This window comes from Diadema setosum, chromosome 18, assembly GCF_964275005.1.
Source record: "Diadema setosum chromosome 18, eeDiaSeto1, whole genome shotgun sequence".
NCBI lineage: Eukaryota > Metazoa > Echinodermata > Echinoidea > Diadematoida > Diadematidae > Diadema > Diadema setosum.
The window spans coordinates 29,310,556-29,330,693 of NC_092702.1; the positions used below are offsets into that span (position 1 = coordinate 29,310,556).

The 20,138-nt window shown below is 38.5% G+C and overlaps 1 protein-coding gene across 1 annotated transcript in view; it reads right to left on the reverse strand.

Moving 5' to 3' along the window:
* Positions 1-1,930: 1,930 nt before the first annotated feature.
* Positions 1,931-20,138, reverse strand: part of LOC140242180 (MMS19 nucleotide excision repair protein homolog) — a 29,098-nt gene continuing 10,890 nt past the window's right edge. Inside the window, exons 6-20 of the mRNA XM_072321945.1 lie at positions 19,559-19,711; positions 18,977-19,127; positions 18,383-18,537; positions 17,447-17,739; positions 15,726-15,823; positions 15,020-15,133; positions 14,108-14,354; positions 10,345-10,453; positions 9,250-9,448; positions 8,146-8,255; positions 7,302-7,539; positions 6,396-6,646; positions 5,389-5,448; positions 4,712-4,812; positions 1,931-3,431 (exon numbers count right to left, since the gene is read on the reverse strand). Of these exons, the coding sequence (XP_072178046.1) occupies positions 3,407-3,431; positions 4,712-4,812; positions 5,389-5,448; positions 6,396-6,646; positions 7,302-7,539; positions 8,146-8,255; positions 9,250-9,448; positions 10,345-10,453; positions 14,108-14,354; positions 15,020-15,133; positions 15,726-15,823; positions 17,447-17,739; positions 18,383-18,537; positions 18,977-19,127; positions 19,559-19,711 (2,304 nt within the window). The 3' untranslated portion in view covers positions 1,931-3,406. The remainder of the gene's footprint in view (positions 3,432-4,711; positions 4,813-5,388; positions 5,449-6,395; positions 6,647-7,301; positions 7,540-8,145; positions 8,256-9,249; positions 9,449-10,344; positions 10,454-14,107; positions 14,355-15,019; positions 15,134-15,725; positions 15,824-17,446; positions 17,740-18,382; positions 18,538-18,976; positions 19,128-19,558; positions 19,712-20,138) is intronic.

A 20,138-nucleotide genomic window follows, 5' to 3' on the forward strand; every position in this document is an offset into this window, starting at 1 on the left:
CTCATACGTCATAACCTCTAGTAGTCTCCTCATCCAGCGGTTCCAACACCAAAACTTTAAATATTCATAACTTTTGCATCGATTGTCCGATTTTCTTCAAACTTTCACTGATGTGTTCTACTAATGTTGCTGCTTTCACTCAATCCACATTGTTCTTGGGGTTTATCTTCCCTTTAAGGCCCCATGGCATTCTGTTTTTATTGTATACCATAGATAGATAGATAGATAGATAGAAGATAAATAGATAGATAGATAAATGAATAAATATAGACAGATAGATAGATAGATACATGTGTATATAGATAGACATGTATAGTACTAGCTTTCAATAGCTCAGTCGGTAGAGCACCGGTCTGGTAATCCGGAGGTCTCGGGTTCGAATCCCAATGAAAACCCATTTTCTTTGCTCAAAGTTTTCGCTATATATATATATATATATATAGATCGTCGCTGGGGTGACAAAACCTCGTATCTCAAAATTGTCAAATGTTCAGGAGAGCGAAAAAACATGGCGGCCAAAGCACTATAGTGAATGGGAAAGCCTTCTCTTTGACATGTCATGGTGGCTTCATTTTTGGAGTAAGACAGTTAGGATTTGGCCAAGACATCACTTGACCCATTATTTGACCATTAAGCAAAAAAAAAAAAAAAAATTGACGTTTTTAAGATACGAAGTCTTGTCACCCCAGCGACGATATATATATATATATATATATATATATATATATATATATATATATATATATATATATATATATACGGTTGAACCTCTCGTATCCGGACAAGTCGGGACCGGGGCTCATCCGGATAAGGGATTTGGCCGGATATGGGAGACTCAATGCTTTATACATGTACATACATACACATGTACTGATGTAGCCCATTGTAGTACCACATGTAATGGGTATACTGCAACCTTTTCATTGTTATACTCAGTAACAGACCCCAAAATAGAGGTTTGTGTTTGCAAGAATGAAATCATTTTCTTTTATAAATTCTTGGGATGATTTACCTAAATAATTACTAAGAAATGTATCAAGTATATGTAATTCATGTGTGTTGTGTAGGAGTTCTCATGGAGTTGGGAATCCCCCTTTCCTCCCGTAATTATAATATTAAAAAAAAAAAATCACGGCGAGATTGCGTCCGTATAATAGAGAGATCCGGATAAAGAGAGGCCGGATAATAGAGGTTCAACTGTATATATATATATATATATATATATATATATATATATATATATATATACACACATAAATGTATATGTATATGTATATCTATAGTGACTGCAATGGACTAAACCAGAACATGGCGGGGCGGTGCAAGGAAAAGTTTTTGCTGTCAATATATTCATATATATATATATATACTGTATAAGCTGTTATTTTCGCGAGGGTTTAATTTTTGCGAATTTCGCGAATCACAGTTTGATCGCGAATTTAACAAAACGCGAAAATGTCTACATGCGCTTTGTTAATAAAGCACTAATGTAAAGGTCGGCGTTGATTCGCGAAAACAACATCTTGCGAAAATGTCTATGACCTCGTCATTCGCGAAAATATCTGTAAGCAAAAATAACAGCGTATACAGTATATATACACACATATGTATATACACCGTGTATATACACACATTTATATTTGTCTCTATCTCTCTCAAATCACGTAATCAATTATCAAAACAATAAAAAAAAATGAAACTACACATTTTTAGTAGTGCCAAAACTATGAGGTGTGCAAGTTGGCACAGTGTGCTCTATTTGTTGTTAAATCTTGCCGATATTATATTACATGTATTTATGTGTTGTGACTGCCAAAGATTTAATTTTCTTTTATTGTGTGTTTTATACTCATTGTATTTCTTCCATGCCCCGGGAGGGGCCATTTTAAGAAATAAAATTCATTGTCATTGTCATTGTCATTGTCACATAGTCCAATAACTTATAATTTGTATGTTTAATAAAGCAATATTAGACCATGTTTCAATTCATCACCATACACCTTGAATCTACACAAAGCACAATGTTTTACAAGTTTTACACCGGTGTATCATCATAGACCCACAATGCACGACACTGGACATTTGAGGTATACACTGCAGAGGATTCCTTATACACCAGATTGGATATTGATACTGACCTCAGACACTTTATAAAGCAACCTTTGGAATTACTGCACAGTCTATGAAGTCGAGCATGTCATTAATGTTTATTGTGTGCAAAAAATCCATGCTCATTTCATATTTTGTGGTCTGTGTGGCAGAAGGGTCCTAAGGCTTGCAGGCTTGTAAAATCACAAATGATGGTCGCATCATATGAAAGAGTTTTCAAAACTCAATCAAATTAGGTCACGTACAAAAACTTGATTAGCGCACATGTACCAAAAGTTTGCGCACTAAGCAAGCGTTCGGGCACTCAGTATGAGACGTGTATTGCCTAAAAAACCATGCATCTAGTACTTTTACTATGTATCCAGTAAATACATCCAGTAAATTTCCCATTAAGCAACATGATCGGAAAATGGATGTTTGGCAAGAAAATTGTCCCCATTTTACAACACAGATGACGAACATGTCTTTTCGTGTGTCAGTTGGAATAGTGTGCGTGCGGTAACGATAGAATTTAGCCTAGACCCACTTGGCTTAGCCTCCTGGGTTAGGCATGCCATAGTTACATTATGCACACAATTCCTGTTGATGCACTCAGACCTGTGCATCATTTGTATAACTGTATTAATGACAGTAATAATGTATCCTAGTGTTATTTCTGGTGCAGACTCTTGACAGACTGTTGCAATCTAACATATCCAGCTTACACAATACTGTATTATGTTGATCTCACAAACCAATATGGTAAGAAGTACAGACATTTGGACATGGTAGAAGACTGATCCAATAATGCCTCCAAGAGTACAAGTTCCACTCCTGTAGAAGATCATCCTCCCCATAGGGTTGACATTAAAAAAGGTACAAATATTTGATGATGGACTGTTAAATGAATGTTGTCATTGCTGTCAATCTTTCTGCTCCTTTACAGGGTCATTGGTTCCTAAGTAACAGAGGGAAAAGTTCCTGCAAGGGGTGGTGCTTCTACTCTATGCTGGGTGGTACACAATGTGATCGATGTGACTGCTCCAAGGAAATGCGGTTTCTCTGCAGACAACGTCATACATTCATAGCGCTTCCCATGTTTATGTAGCCACAGATTCTCTTGGCAAAGCTGCACACAAAAGCTTCTTTGCACAGTTTGTTTTCTTGCTGTCCACGGTCATCTGAGCAAGTGACACACAAAGTGGGGTGGGAAGAAAAATCTCAGCGCACCTGTCAAATAATGATTTTAATGTTTGTCCATGATTTTAAGCACTTGCGAGGAACCATTCCAAATCTTGTCCTGTCCACACAGCATTGCTCAGGTGTCTTGTTTCAGAAGGATCCTGCATGTCAAGACAATACAACACAATATAAAAAATTATAACACTCACATCAAAGACATGTCAGCACAGGAACAATAATGTCTTGACAAAACCAGAGATCAGTAGATTGGGAGGCTCCCCCACACCATACTTTCTATTTATTTATTTCTCTTCTTTTTTTTTTTTTTTGGGGGGGGGGGGGGATATCTTAAAAAAAAAAAAAGAAAAAAGGAAAAAAAAACAGAAAGAGAAAAACATTCCGTGACCCCTGCAAAATATGCCACAATCTTATGAAAGAATCTTTATTTCTTTGACTAATCATACCATGACAAATTCAATGGAATTCAAACAAAATGATATCACTTAGGAAAACCATAAAGGTTAAATATCTAGTAGATGAAAGGACTTTGTATTGGAAACGAAACAATGACTATTTCCTTTTATGGGCACCATCAACGGACAAATGACTACACCACTTTGACTCTATCATGACATGTACATGGAAATCAGAATTGTATTGCTGTGGATATGAAAACTAGAAATACAAATGCAGAAAAATACTGATATTTCATAGTCTAACTTTATACAACATAAAGCTCAAAAACACACTACATCTACCAATCTGGAATACTCAGACCTCAGATCATCCTTCACATGCTAGTGATGACATTGTTTGCTTTATTATAACAAAAAAATCTAAGGAAAACAAATATTCTTTAAAAAAAAAGGAGAAAAGCAATCAGCTCTGGAATATCCAACCACACAGCAGTTTACGTGATATCACCTCTCGCAAAGAAAACACTGTAATCTGAATGACACATATCCCATTCATACGTACTACGGTCCAAACTCGCTTTTCCTGCAATCTCCTATCGAGACTTCTCTATCATAAGGACGTGTCCACACAGTGAAAAAAAAAGAAAGGTGATTTCAAACTAATTAAAACTCCTACAAAACTCACATGATATATCCAAATACTACCAATAGAAACGTGTTTCTAAATCTGCCATTTTAACAATTAAATGCTTCAATTTCCATAAACCACAGACTACGATTTTAAGAAGGCTCGCAAAGATTACGCCACTGTTGGAGTTATCTTTGTAGCTATCACTGGGTCAGCAGCAACATGAACATGGACGTCAACATCGTTTCTCCTTTATCCGACCAAATTGCTTATCCGGATGGGAGCTGATCCCGACATGGCTGGATAAAAGAGGTCAGACTGTAAAATATGAGTAAACCTTGAATGAGTTTTGAATGGGTTAAAGAAAATAAAAAATAGGGCAGTTGAAGATGGTCACCATTTTGTCCTGGTGGCCACCGCCTCCTTCCTGACCAGTCTCTTCTTGTCATCCAGTCTCGCGGCCAGAGCTCTGACCACGGTCTGCTGGTAGGGAAACACCTGTAACAGTCAACAGGATTCCTTTAAATGAATACTGGATGGCAAAGAGTACTTTACACATATGATTACATCTTACTGAACAAATCAGAACATCTTCAAGCTCAAGAAATTGCTTGATAGAATAACAGATATCATCTATCCAATGATATGTCCGCAACAAATTATCATCAACCTATACATTGCAGGCAGCTCCATTAAAGAGACATTAATTGTTTAATTCAATACTTGATTAATATAAATTCACAATTATTAATCAAGTATTGAATTAAACAATTGATGCATTTATTTACTTGATTAAATAAATGGGCTTACTAATCAGTTGGTTTGTTCTTCACCTATTTGTCAGTTTACCTAACTATGTACCTGTCCAATTGGTTATCTACTCAACTTTAGTGTAAATATATACATACAAAAATACATACAAACATATATGCATACATGCATACATACATACCTATACACATACATACAAACACACAAACACGCTAAAACACACATTCATAACAGAGGTCATACATGTTCCTCTTTCTATGAATCAGGAGCAGTGAATGATGGAAATGCTTCAAATCAACTCACCTGGTGGTGAGGCAGTGATGTCAAGGCACCAATGCATTCCAATGCTGTGATCCGCACCTTCTGTAAGACGAAATGCAAGCCAACATGAAGGGCATTTTAAGTAATAAATAATAATAATTGCATTTATATGGTGCTTCATACTGGTGTTTCTAAGCACACTAGTGCTATTCATACAAAAAGACTAGAAAACTAGAAAACACAATAACATTAACAAAACCAGCATATTAACAGTAACAAAAGAAGAAGAAAAAAAATATACATATGATACAATGATGATACAATAATTAAAACTGACTGTGGTAGGTGGTAGAACGGGGTTCAAACTTACAGGGGATTGCTTGCACTCATTTTTAGTCTTTGGGAAGGATTTTTATTTCATTCAACACCAACTGATGCTACATAACACACAAATAATAATTGCTCCTTCTTCCTTGTACAAGAAAATAAAGTTTAAATCTTCAGATTTATCAATGTTTCCTAAATCATGTATCACTTCCATTTTTTTTTTTTTTTTTTTTTTTTGGGGGGGGGGGGGGGGGGCAAAGTGGTTTGGATAACCTACCAATATTAGACCAAACAACAAGATCTAGATACCACTGATATCATCCCAACATGACTGTTATGAACAATACTTATGAACAATAAGGGCAGGGGACCAGAGCAATAGTGTCATTGATATTTTTGTTTTATTGTTTGGTGTCAAAACTCACATTGGAAAAACACAGGCAAAAAAAAAAAAAAAAAGAGAAAATGACTGGTAGAAAAGATAGTGAATGTTTTAACACACACACTTTTAAATATATAATTACTATTCTCACTAAACAGATTATGGTTTCATACTTTAGTGATTTTGACAAAATTTGTTTCTTGATATACAGCCATACACACAGAGGTGTTCGATACCAATATAAAGCTTATTCTGCAATAGGAGTTATCATCTTTCTTACAATTAGATGGTCTCAGTCACAATGACAAAACTTGAAAAAGCATCAGTGATTCAAACCCACCATGGAAGCCTCATAGTTGCAGAGTTGGAGTAGGGTCGGGACGAGTGCGTCCAGTTGCTCGGTAACGGCTGGGATGTTCTCCCCTACGAGGGAAGTGAGGATGCTGAGGATGGGGAGGGCAGGACGTGGATCCACCAGCCGGAGGAACCCCACGAGGCGTGGCACCAAGGGGGGCAGCTCCGCCAGCAGAACAGGGCGTGGCACACTGGGGAGGAGTTGGCAGAGTGTCTCCATGGCCAAACTCTGCTGACCTGGTCAGTGACAGTCAATTGAAAGAATGGAGAGCTCGTTTTTGTTTGTTTCATTTCTGTATCTGAGAAGATGGCTGGATAGCCCATATTCAGCTGCATTAGCTGGTCTTCCATGGGGTCCAGTTGGATGTAAGGCGGGACTACTTCACCAGGTTAAACACCCTGCTCTTGGCAATGAATAAATGAAGCAGGATCTTTTACATGCACGAGTTTTGACTTTCTCCTACGCGGAACCTCAATTATTCTCATGTCCTATTCGAGGGACAGTGTGTTTTGCCTCTTAGTAGAAAAGACAGTATGAATGAAAACAATATTGCTCAGTTAGACTTGGGTTAGAACCCGGGTCATATGGATTTGGAGGCAGATGCACTCCCGACCCGAGTCAAATCACTGCCCTGAGTCAAATCACTGCCCTTTATTTAATCATTTAGGTTTAATGAGAATCCATTACTATAAAGCTCGCAATCGAAAGCAAATCTGGTAATGATGGGCACAGGGGTCATTACTAGGACACATTAACCCATTTCCTCCTGAGGGAGATATTCTGATCTCCCTATAGGGTTGACACATGGCAACACTTGGCTTCCACAAGCACTAGGTCTAAAGCGCACATATATCCCCTGATCCGTTGCCCTGACGATGAGGGCAGGCTTACCTTCAGCACCAAAGAGTGCGGAGATGGCGGGCAGTGACTGGACGAAAACCCTCTGCTTGTACGTGAGCCTGATGTCAGCGTGCGTCTCCTCAGAGAGCACCTCCCTCATGTCCTCCACAATCAGGCCCAAGCAGCGGGGGACCTCTCCTCTGAATTCCTGGTCGCTCAGCATCCGTAGGAGTGCAGACAGGAAGGGTGTGGCCCGGAGGTGAGATCGCATCAGCAGTGCTTTGGTCAGCTGTGATGAGGAGTAGAGTGATGTAACAGACCTTCAGGCAATCAATGCTATACTTAATCAAATGACCAAATCTCTGTGTTGAGTGATGCAGACCTTACAGATGCCTAACTTTCTGAACATGCAAATATCAACCTACACTTCTACACATCTCACTTCCCATTTTTTTTTTTTTTTTATCATATCCATGGAAACAAATGCTGACCTGAACCCATGTCACACAGGCTAATTCACATTGGTTCATAGATTTAGACCTTTGAACTGTACTGACCAATCTATTTCAAGTACATATTATATCACTCTTCATCATGTATATACCATGTAAAGTCCTCTCTTTTGCCACTCCTAATCAGCATTATCTTCTCCCTAGGCTCCCTATCCCATCTATCCCTGTCTCATCTGCTAAGTCAGTGTTATCTCCATGGCAACACATACTACAGACCTGATCCTACATCACATGACCATGGTCCCGGGGTTGTGCAGAGTTTACTCTAGATCCTGGTACTAATCCATCACCATGCTTCACCTTTACATCTGTAAATCTTCCAAACTTCTCTTGACTTCCCCACTCACGATCAACACAATATTCTCCTCCCTATCAACACCTACCAGCACCCAAGCCATGAGGGCCTGTTCTCGGGCGAGACCTTCTTTGTCCACCGAGAGCTGACCACTCAGTTCCCTCTCTGCCTCTGTCAGGACATCATCCAGGATGGACCCTGACACCAACCAGAGAAAGAGACAGAACAAAACAAAACAAAAAAAAAAAAAGGTTTACATGTGAGCAGCCAATCCATCTTAAAGGGATGGTATAGTTTTGGTTGAGACGGTGCTTCAGGTCTCCCAACTTTTTAATTTTTTTTAAATGAGATAATGAGAAACCTTTATGAAATATGAAAGAGCATGTAATTCTATTTCAAAGAGGGATTAGAAGTTTATTTGATGAAAATTCATTTTTAAACTGGCTGAGATATCCAAAATAAAGTGATCCTAATAAAAGGTGGGACCCATCTTTTATTAGGATGTCTTTGTTTTAATTTGTTTTTGGATATCTCAGCCATTTTAAAACAAATTTTCATCAAATAAACTTCATCAAATAAAATTCCTCTAAGAATGGTATGCTCTGCAACATTTCATAAGTGGTTTCCTAGCATCTCGCAAAAAGTTAAAAGCTCAATCCTCATCTCAACCAATACTTAACGATGCCTTTAAAGTAACATATAACATAATATGAGGGAAGAAAGTAGATTGCCTGGATTTTTTCTTTTCATTTGTAACATTTGATTTCCTTGATGAATGGTAGACAGTTGACAAAATCAATATCCCAAATAAACAAAACAGATGATTATGCAAGCAAGGCAACTTACACAAGCAATAGATTTTGCTCCTGTAAAGAAAAGACGGTAGGTAAACTGAATAAAAAATGGTTATTGTCCTTAGATATTGCACATCTCCACAAAGCAGCATCACTGTGACAACTAAATGTAAGGCAGGTGGAGGGCGTTTTACAACGAGGTATTGCACTAAAAAAAGGAAAAAATACATACATGTTGATGAATTTCTCTTACAAAAATATGATAGCTCCCCCCCCCCCCCAAAAAAAAAAAAAAAAAAATTGTGATGATAATCAACACATAGGGAGAAGGTGGTACTTCCACTTGCCATAGTGGTCATCTTGAGAAGAAAATATCAGAAAAAGAAACACAAAATCACCTGCTGGGTGTTTGTTGACAATTCCAGCCAGAGCTTTGGCTGCTGTGGTGCTAGCAAGCCATAGAGTACTGTGAGCTGCTATGTACAGTAGACTCGTCATCAGCTCCTTGGATGATGGGATAACAATATCTCTCCTCAGGGAGCACACCACGGGCTGGACTATAGTAACAAGCTGTGACTGGTGGACTGGCGCCGAAGGCTAAAGTAACCAAAAAATGGTCAAGTGAGACCCAAAAGAAGCCACAACTTGCAGCAACTGTATTCATCATATATTTAGATGGCCTAATTTCTTCACAAATGGGCACTCTCCAACAATTTCACGAGTGGTTACAATCGCGACTGCGGAGTACAGTTATGAATGGCGAAACGTAGGTGTGCAAGTCACAATCATGTCCGGATCAGTGTTGATATTTTTGCATATTGTTAAAATTTGCAAATAGCAGCTGATTCATGAAAATACATGTAGTAACCCAATGAATTACCGGTATATGGTGCACACAGTACTTTGTTATGATGCAATCTACCAGGTCACATACTTGCTACACATTCAGTATTTGGTTTGGTAGACTACTGCTAGATAACTTCATGCAAGAAGAGGTTTGGAAAGCGATTTGAACAACAGAGTAGCAATTTATGGGTTTCATCAGCTGTTTGTGTCTGTACGGGCTTGTCATAATTGACTCTTACAGGCTCACTTTTAAAATAATGCCAAATCTTGAGGTGCAATTACTACTTTAGAGTTACTATCCGGTAATGTTCATATTTCTAATGATTCTTGCAGAGATAATGCTTACCCTGCAATACATACACAGGTTAAAACATGTTGTTCTCAAGAATTAAAAAGTAGAATGATTGTGGCAACATATTAAAACCGTGGCATCCGCAGGTGTACAATAAACGTCATACATGAAAGTAATGGACCTGTTCTTATGTAAGAAGCAAAGCTTCAGGAAACACAATATAATTGGCAAACTTTGCACACAGTTAATTCTGAATATTTTGATGCACTTTTTCCTAGTCATGAGTAAATGATGAAATCATCATTTGCTTGGTGAATTATACAAACAACAAAGAAACAACGATTTTCACACTTACATTCAGAGAAGAGAATTTGATCAGCTTGCTCTCATTCTTCACGTCCAGTCGGTTTAAATCTCCATGGAGGAAAACATCTACAACACACTGACACAACTCACTGCCTCTCCTGTGAAAAGTGTGAAAAGGTGACAGGAGAAATAAAAATTCAAATCGTAATTAGTATTACTCTGATTCTCTTGAAATATCTTCTTCTTTTCTCTCTCTCTCTCTCTCTCTCTCTCTCTCTCTCTGAGTGCTAAAGGAAAACCATTCCATAATCTTTATTTCATGCCACTTTCCCCCTTGTATTGGAAACATTTACAGCTTCTACTCAAACAGAGAATGTACAAAAACTGTGTGAGTTCACCAAACATCTCTTACCTAGCAATGAGCCAGCATTTGCAGACAATAAAGTGATGCACATACAAACTAGAAATGTCGCTATGGCGACTGGTATGCCTCCGCCATAATGCATGATTCTCCTAATAGGTCTATAGTACATGTGGACAATGTGTGATTACATTTTCACAAAATTGGCAAAATATTAAAACAAGGAAAAGTAGAAATTACGCGGTGCGTAATATATGTCCCCGCCGGAAGTAGCATTTAGTAGCAAAATGTACAATATAGGTAAAAAATCAAGGTCAAAGGTCAAAGAAGCCAAAGGTCAAAATTCTGTGTAGAAGTTTTGAAGCCCTCACCTAGTGCCATCACATAAAGCAAACAGAATCGAAATCGGGTTAGAAATGGCGAAGGAGTAGCATTTTGTAGCCAATGTACAATATAGGTCAAAAATCAAGGTCAGAGGTCAAAGAAGTCAAAGGTCAAAATTTTGTGTAGAAGTTTTGAAGCCCTCACCTAGTGCCATCACATAAAGCAAACGGAAGTGAAATCCGGTTAGAAATGGCGAAGGAGTAGCATTTTGTAGCAAAATGTACAATACAGGTCAAAAATCAAGGTCAAAGGTCAAGAAGTCAAAGGTCAAAATTCTGTGTAGAAGTTTTGAAGCCCTCACCTAGTGCCATCACATAAAGCAAACAGAATCGAAATCGGGTTAGAAATGGCGAAGGAGTAGCATTTTGTAGCAAAATGTACAATATAGGTAAAAAATCAAGGTCAAAGGTCAAAGAAGTCAAAGGTCAAAATTCTGTGTAGAAGTTTTGAAGCAATCACCTAGTGCCATCACATAAAGCAAACGGAATCGAAATCGGGTTAGAAATGGCGAAGGAGTAGCATTTTGAAGCAAAATGTACAATATAGGTCAAAGGTCAAAGTCAAAGGTCACAACTGAAATTCTGTGTAGAAGTTTCAAAGCTCCCATGTAGTGCTATCATATAAAGCAAACAGAATCAAAATTGGCTCCTAAATGACAGAGAAGTAGCAAATTGAACATTTTGATCACATACGGACGCACAGACGGACGGACGGACGGACGGACAGACGGACACACACACGTACGGAGCCCGTTTCATAGTCCCCTGCTCGAACTGGTTCGGCGGGGACAATGACAAGTTTGTCACAAATGTGTTGAATGTTTACCTTCCTTGACCTAGGTCTAATTGGATGAATAGGAGAGCATGTATTTGGGGATTTAAGGACTTTAACTTGACTTTGACCCATTCATAAGTTTATGCATTGAGCAATTTTCAAGGTATGAAGAAAAAGTGCAATTTCTGTATTGAATAGTAAATTGTTACCATTCTCATCTAGCCTTTGACCCTAAAATTCATAAGATAATCACTGTCAGGCAGAACAGGCATAACTAGAAATGTCGCTACAGCGACTGGTTATACCCCCGCAAAACAACATTTCATAAGCTTTGGTCAAAACAACATTTCATAAGCTTTGGTCAAAAAACTGAGGAAGTAGTTAAATCCGCAAGATCTTTCCTTGATCTTCTGCCATTAATATGCCGTTACCATGGCAACGTACTTTCGGGTACTGTCGAAAAATGCGTCTTGCACATCTACAACCAAAGGCACACATCTGTACCAAGTTTCATGGAAATTGGGCAAAAACTGAGGAAGTAGTTTGCAACACAAAATTTTCCATCATTTTGGCTCATAATATGTGAGCTGTTACCATGGCAACATACTTTTTGTCACTGTCAAGAAATGTGTCATGCTGACCTATATCCTAAGACAAACATTCAATATGAATTCCATGAGAATTGGAAGAACACTGATGAAGCAGTTTTGCCATGAAGCATTTTGCCCTACATTTTACCAATAACATGCCGTTACCATGGCAACGCACTTTTTGCCACTGCGGAAATATGTGTCTTGCACATTAACATATTCAGATGAACATCTGTACCTAATTTCATAAAAATTGATCAAAAACTGTGGGAGGAGTTCGCGACGCAAGATTTGTACCCATTTTTGCCCATAATATGCCGTTACCATGGCAACGTACTTTTGGGTACTGTCAAAAAATACGTCTTGCACATCTACAACCCAAGGCACACATCTGTGCCAAGTTTTATGGGAATCGGTTGAAAACTGAGGAAGTAGTTCGCGACGCAAGATTTGCAACGGACCGACCGCCCGACCGCCCGACCGCCCGACCGCCCGACCGACCGCCCGACCGACCGCCCGACCGACCGACCGCCCGACCGTCCGCTGATTCCTATATACCCCCTTCAAACTTCGTTTGGCGGGGGTATAAATATGTAGTAAGTTTCAAGATAACTTGAGCCACTTCCGAGATATGGAGGAAAAAGTTAGTTCAGCACTTTCACTTGATCTTTGACCTTTTGACCTTTGAGGCAAAAAAAAAAAAAATAAAAACTTGTCAGAGAATCTCTATTAGGTTATACATGCATACACCAAGTGTAAAAAAACAAACAATCCTGCTGGCATTGCATAAATATGAGGAAAATAGTAAAATTTTGAAGTGTTGTCCTTGACCTTTGACCCCTGACCTTTGACCCCATGAACCCTAAATTCTCTAGATAATCACTGCCAGTCAGTACATGTATATATACTATTTCCATGAAGATACCTTGAACAATTTCCAAGGTACGGAGAAAAAAGTAAAGTTTTAATATTTTTTTCTTAACCTTTTGACCTTTGACCTCATGACCCCAAACTTTCACCAGAGAATTTTACTTGGGTAATACATGTATACACTAAGTTTCAAGAAAATATCTTCAGGCATTGCATAGATATGGTGGAAATAGTGAAATTACACGTATTTGACCTTGACCTTTGACCTTGAGCATGTGCACCCAAAAGTTGATAGGCACAACTTCACCCCCTAATACACATACATGCCAAGTTTCATTAGGATACCTCAAAAGGTTTTTTAGTTATGCTGTCCACAAAATTCATTACGGACAGCCGGAAGGACGGACGGACAACCCGAAAACATAATGCCTCCGGCACCACATCGTGGCGGAGGCATAAAAAAAAATGAAACAGTTTAAAACAATTTTCATCATCATTTTGTTATGTGTATGTATGGCACGTAAACTTGCAAGGAATAAAACAGATCCGTTCTATGGAGATAAGGAACTGAACAGTTTAAGATTTTAAAAAGTTTTCTAGTGTTTGACAATCTTATGTGAAATCTCCTAGCATTGGGGGAGCTCATGTAGAATGTCTAATCAACATGAAAACTAAGTTACAATGTTCCATACTAAAACATTTCCATATTTTGGCATGTGAGAGCTCATGACAAATGGATAGCTGTCATGTAATCATGTTTATCCAATTGCTGCCCAGTATTTGATTACCTGACATAATGTAACCATACTGTGCTAATATAATGCCAGACTTACTTGCTATCTAAATGAGGGACAATCGAACGTATGACTTTTGCCACACACACCAGAACCTCCCCGCAACAGTGTGGACACTTCCCAGCCTCTACACTACTCAGCAGGGCTGCAGACGCAACCATCTTCAAGAACGGGTAGATAACAGATGACAGGAGGGACTCGTGGCAAGAGGCTGTGCTGCTGGCAAGCTTCTGTGTGACAGTCTGAAGTGTGGTGAGGTAGACGCAGTGATAGTCTTCCTTTATCCCTAAAGTAAAAACAAAACAAAAAAACAAACAGAAAATGGGATAATTGAGCTAAGCGCAAATAAAAACAAATACACTTCATCTGGACATTTGAATATATACGAATCTAAATAATTACGCAGTACCCGCTTCAGACTGCAAGGATTAGAACCAGCACTGGCTGTCGGGCGGAAGCTCGGTGGTCTAGTGGATACGATGCCTGTCCAGAGATCAGAAAGTTGTATAAGTTCAAATACTGCCTGAGTATGTATGCCCATGATTTTGCTTATCATGGCTACTACTAAATCACTGATCAATTCAGTATTTATTTACGTCAATGAAGGGCAATTTGCTAATCAGTTGCAATAAAAATAGCTCGATGGAAGAATTTAATGAATTTAAACAATCAGGAGGTTGTGGGTTTAAATCTCACCTAAGTATGTATGTCCATAAAACTTTTTATCACGGCTATTACCTGTATTAAAAAACTGAATAACTGGTGTTTATTCACGTCATTGTAAGGCAATTTGTCAATCAGTTGCAATGAAATTGTTTCTTTCACACACAAGACAGATAAATATCATGGTGATTCCGTTATTGTCACAATCAGCATACTGGGCAGGTCAAGTACTCAAGGGTTTAGAAAATGAAAGGTACAAAACTGAGAGCTTAGCGATCCAATACTCACTGATGTCCTGAATCTTGTCCATCAGTTCGGAGACAAGTGTCATACTCATAGTGTCTGACGTTCTGGTGGCTATCTCAGCCATGTCGTTCAGCACCTCATGGTAACCTGGTTCACCTTTTGCATATATGAATACAGTAACCATGACAACAACATCATTTGGTTGAAGACAAAGAGTGGCTACAGCGCTGGACACACAAAGTGCAATGGGATGTATTATCCCGGTTGTATCATCCCAAGTCAGTCTACACATCATTTTGACGGGATCACTATAATTTGAAAATATCCCACATGGTAGTTGGGACAATATCTTCAGATTCTAATCAGGACAATTTTGGTCTTCAATCATAGCAAATTATCTTCAAATCTATATCAAAATTGCCAATTTTGAAGCAAGTTGTGAGCCAATGAAACTTTCGGCAATGAATTGAATGCTGTGAAATGATGAAACATCAGATTTTGATTCAAAATGAAGTTTACTCTGAAGCTAGAAATATTTGTGGCATGAAACTTGTGCAATTTCATCACATCATGAAACTTAATTGCCACTAACATCCAATTCATTGTGTAGACAAATAATTTTGTGTGCATTTTACTTTCACATATCTTGGCTCTTCGCAAAATTCATGAAAGGTTCTAGCTTTATTAAACAGTACTCTTTTTCAAGGCATCTTGCAATACGCTGCTACTCATCAAGGAGGCCACTAACCTTTCAGTACAGTTGTCCACAATGGGGTCATGATGACTTCCTTCACATAGTCTGTGTGCTGTCTGGCTAAGCAGGATACAGTCTGGATGCACTCTGACCTGTTTTACAACCAATAATATTAACAACAATATAGTGGCAATTATGATGATAATAGTAATCAGGAAGAGAATAAAATGAAATACAGTCAACTCTGCCTGAGGTGACCTTGCGCAAATAAAAAACTAGATATATCGCTACGGCGACTGATATGCTTCCGCCATAATGCATGGTTCTCCTAATAGGTCTATAGTACAATGTCTTGACAATGTGTGATGACAGTTTCACACAATTGGCAAAATATTAAAATGACAGGTTTGCCACAAATGTGCTGAATGTTCAATTTCCTAGAACTAGGTTCAATTGGATGAATGATTAAAAATGTCAGAGTGCAGGTATTTGGGGAACTGATGATTTTTACTTGACTTTTGACCCTTTTATAAGTTTATGCATCGAGTAATTTTTCAAGGTATTGAGAAAAAGTATAATTTCAGTATCAAATGGGAAAATAGCATTATCTAAACCTGGCCTTTGACCTTTGACCTCACAGTTCCAAAGAGAATCACTGTTAGGTTGAACATGCATAAATATGTAAGTTTCATGATGATACCTTGAGTTACTTTTGAGATATGGAGGAAAAAGTGCAATTCAACACTTTCACTTGACCTTTGACCTTTTGACCTTTGACCTTTTGGCAAGAAACTTCCCACAGAATATACATCGGGTAATACATGCATACATCAAGTTAAAAAAAAAAAAAACAACCTTCAGACATTGCATAAATATAAGGAAAGTAGTGATATTTTGAGGAGTTGACCTTGACCTTTGACCCCCTGACCTTTGACCCATGACCCCCAACTTCTCTAGATAATCACTGCCCATCGGTACAAGCATATATACTAAGTTCCATGAAGATACCTTGAACCATTTGCGAGATATGGAGAAAAACATGAAATTTAAATTTTTTTTCACAAAATAACCTATGACCTTTGACCTTTGACCCTGTGACCCTAAAATCCACACAAAGTATTATCCCCCAAGGATATACCCTCATACCAAGTTTGATGTAAAACCACCACACGGTTCTTGAGATATCGACAAAAACAAAACGGGACGGACGGACGTACGGACGGACGTACGTACGTACGGACGGACGACCCGAAAACATAATGCCTCCGGCCACTTCGTTGCGGAGGCATAAAAAAAGGGGGGGCTACGTCAAGAAAATTCTACTGTTGTTGGATACAAACATGTGTGAATTCTATTGTGTAAATCAAAATTCAGGTAAGTTGAAGGATCTTCTCTGGCCCCTTTGGATTGGACTTAGGAGAATTTGACTATGATAATGACAACGATGATCACTGCTATAAAGACAAAAATCATAATATCATTACTCTTAAAGGGCAACATCAACTTAGAAGCACATTTCGAGACTACATGAGAGCACATATCAGCAATTATTTTTGTTCTTGTAATCTCTATAAAATGAAATGAGATTTTAAATACAGCTCATTAACATTGCTGATCTTAAAAGAGTTATAGTGAAATAAAGATGAGAGATAAGCTACTGTCGATGGCTCTGGATGTGCCAAGTTTGTTGTATGACAAGCTATAATGGGTACCATATCTGGAATACAGCTGGTCAAAAAAGAGACACAGGTGTACCATTGTCAAACTCCACTAACCTGACATTCTTGTTAGTTTCCTTCAGCATCAGTGCTAACAGTTCCTGTCCCACCAGGTCCAGGTTCTTCTGGTCCATGAAGAGCAGAACCTGTACCAGCTCCGCTAGAGTCTCCAGTGCGGATTGCCTGAGGTCCGGAACTGTGGTCTCGGTCATGATAGACACGACGGCTGCTGTCACGGAGCTGGCATGGTGGGCGAAGACCGACCTCCACTCGTCTGACTTTGCGAGAAAATTGTGACCGGTGTGAACAAGTCTCTGGATAACATCTAGTAGAACCATCCTATCTCTCGTCTGCCAGGAATGAGAAAATCATAACGATATCATCTGTGATCAGTACATATCATTTGATGTCAAGATAGTTTGTAAAATCTTCATTCAAGAATCTTGTCCATACAGAACCTTTCATCAAAAAATGTTCTTGCTTTCATGTCAGAAGTAGCTGTCTTGACATATCATAACAGCATCTTAACAATTATTTCAACTCTTGGTTGCGATGACTTCTCATGTCATAAACACACTATCAAACAGGATGTATAACCATATCATCACTGTTGCATGACATTGGTGTTGTTTCTTTTTTTTTTTCATAGCAGCCCAGAACTATTGGAAAATATCACGGATGCATCATGAAAATAAAAACTACATCCACAACTGGTAATCTTTTTAGGTGCACAATATGGACTCATTCTCCACATAAATACACTGTAAAGCAGGATATTTTCACAGCATGAAATTTTTCGCAAATTGCAACTGGCATTTAATGCATTTGGTGTACATAATAACTTTTGCATGCATTTTAATTTTGCAAATCTTGGCTCTCACAAAATTTGCAAAAAATTAAATGCACATGAACATTATCATACTAAACTACTGTAAAAGTGAAACTTGCATAAGAACACACACACACACACACACACATATACACACAACTTACCTGATCACATGTACTCAGTTGATCCATAAGCAGTGGAATGGCAAATTTAAGAATGGTAATACATGCTGGGTACGAGGCTGATGCCACGGCAACGAGGAGCTTGCTGCAGGGATGGATCATGCGATGGTTTGGTTCACATAAATGCTGTCTGCATTCTGTAATGAGAAAGTGTTGTTAAAATCGTGACAGTAAAGAATCCATAACTACTGTCATTTGTTGGTTTCTGTTTGTCTATTCTAATCAAGAAGTAGATGTGTTCAAAAAGTGCACCACATACATATCTTTCTGGGACATGAGTAGTTGATTGTTAGGTTCAATTCTGCATATCTAATGATGCATAGATGATTACATTACAAGGCCGTGAAGTAAAGAAACACCTGGAAATATTATCCATTGCATTATGTATTGTCACTGACTAATGAATGTCAACTGCTTGTAATTACATAGCTAGTCAAAATACCTAAACTAGTCCACAAAAGTATGTCTGATGACTGAGATGATTTCTATTAAACGAAAGCCAGAGATTATCAAACATGGAATGATTGATCAATTGATTTGTTGATTAAGTGATTCTGTGTTTGTTTTAATACTCACCTATAAGAACATTCCTGAGAAATGACATGAGATCTCCGTCCCCACCCCCTGACGATGCTGGTGTTTGCACACCTGTGGAAACCACGGCAACCACCGCTCGGAGTGTCTTCAGGGCCTCTGCGTCCAACTCCACACTCACGCCTTGCATCAGCTGAGGATACACACAAAGAGATTTGGGGGAGGTGAGGAACAAGATTCATCATTCTAAAGCTGCTCTGTAACACCACACTTTCTACAGTTATTTTTCCTGAGAAATTCAATTTAAAGTGACACTAATGTGCATTACTCAAGTCATGCAGCCACTACTTTAAAACACAATATTTTCGTGGCATGAAATTTTCACAAATGGGAGCTGATAGCCTTATTCGCAGCATGAAATTTTCCAGAGTTGCCTCTAACATTGTAGACAACATCTTTAGTGCGCATTTTAATTTTGTGAAACTCGGCTCTCGCAAAATTCGCGAAATTAAAATGCACGCGAACATTCCTTGTTTTACAGTATCATACTGATAATTTAGCATCATTGTGACACTGCGAAAGTTGGTGAGAGATCCTGTCTAGTCCTCGATACACCTCTCTTACCTCTTTCCTGCAGTAGGCCCAGACAGGCTCTAGGTAACCCATGAGTGTTCCCTGATGGTAGGTGGGGGCACAGGCCTGCAACAGCTGGTAGGAGTCTAGGCGGGCCGACTGGAGGTCGGAACTCAACTTCTCCATGATCAAGGGTAGACAGAACTGAAAAGAGGAAATTTGCAGAGTGCATCATTGGGTGGCAAACTTTGAAAGAATATATCTGAAGGGGTTCTCGCAGCATTTCAATGTCAGATTTTTTTTTCGGTTTTCCACACGATTAAATCATCAACACCATCACAGTAACAATGACATCAACATTGATAAAATTTTGAAAAACAGCACTTACATAATATTACACAACTAATGGCCTTTGATAGTGAATGATCATCCATTCATGTAGAAGAAGCCATAGCATGTGATACACTTAACAAGGGAAATTCTACGCTTTCTCTGGAAGGGACATACATGTCGTAGGCTGAGAACCAGAAGGGCACTATTGGGTTCTAAGGTTTGAGCGTAAATAAAAACAAAACAATCAATTTTCACAAAACAAAAAGTTTATCTAATCAAAAGTGGTTAGATTTATAAG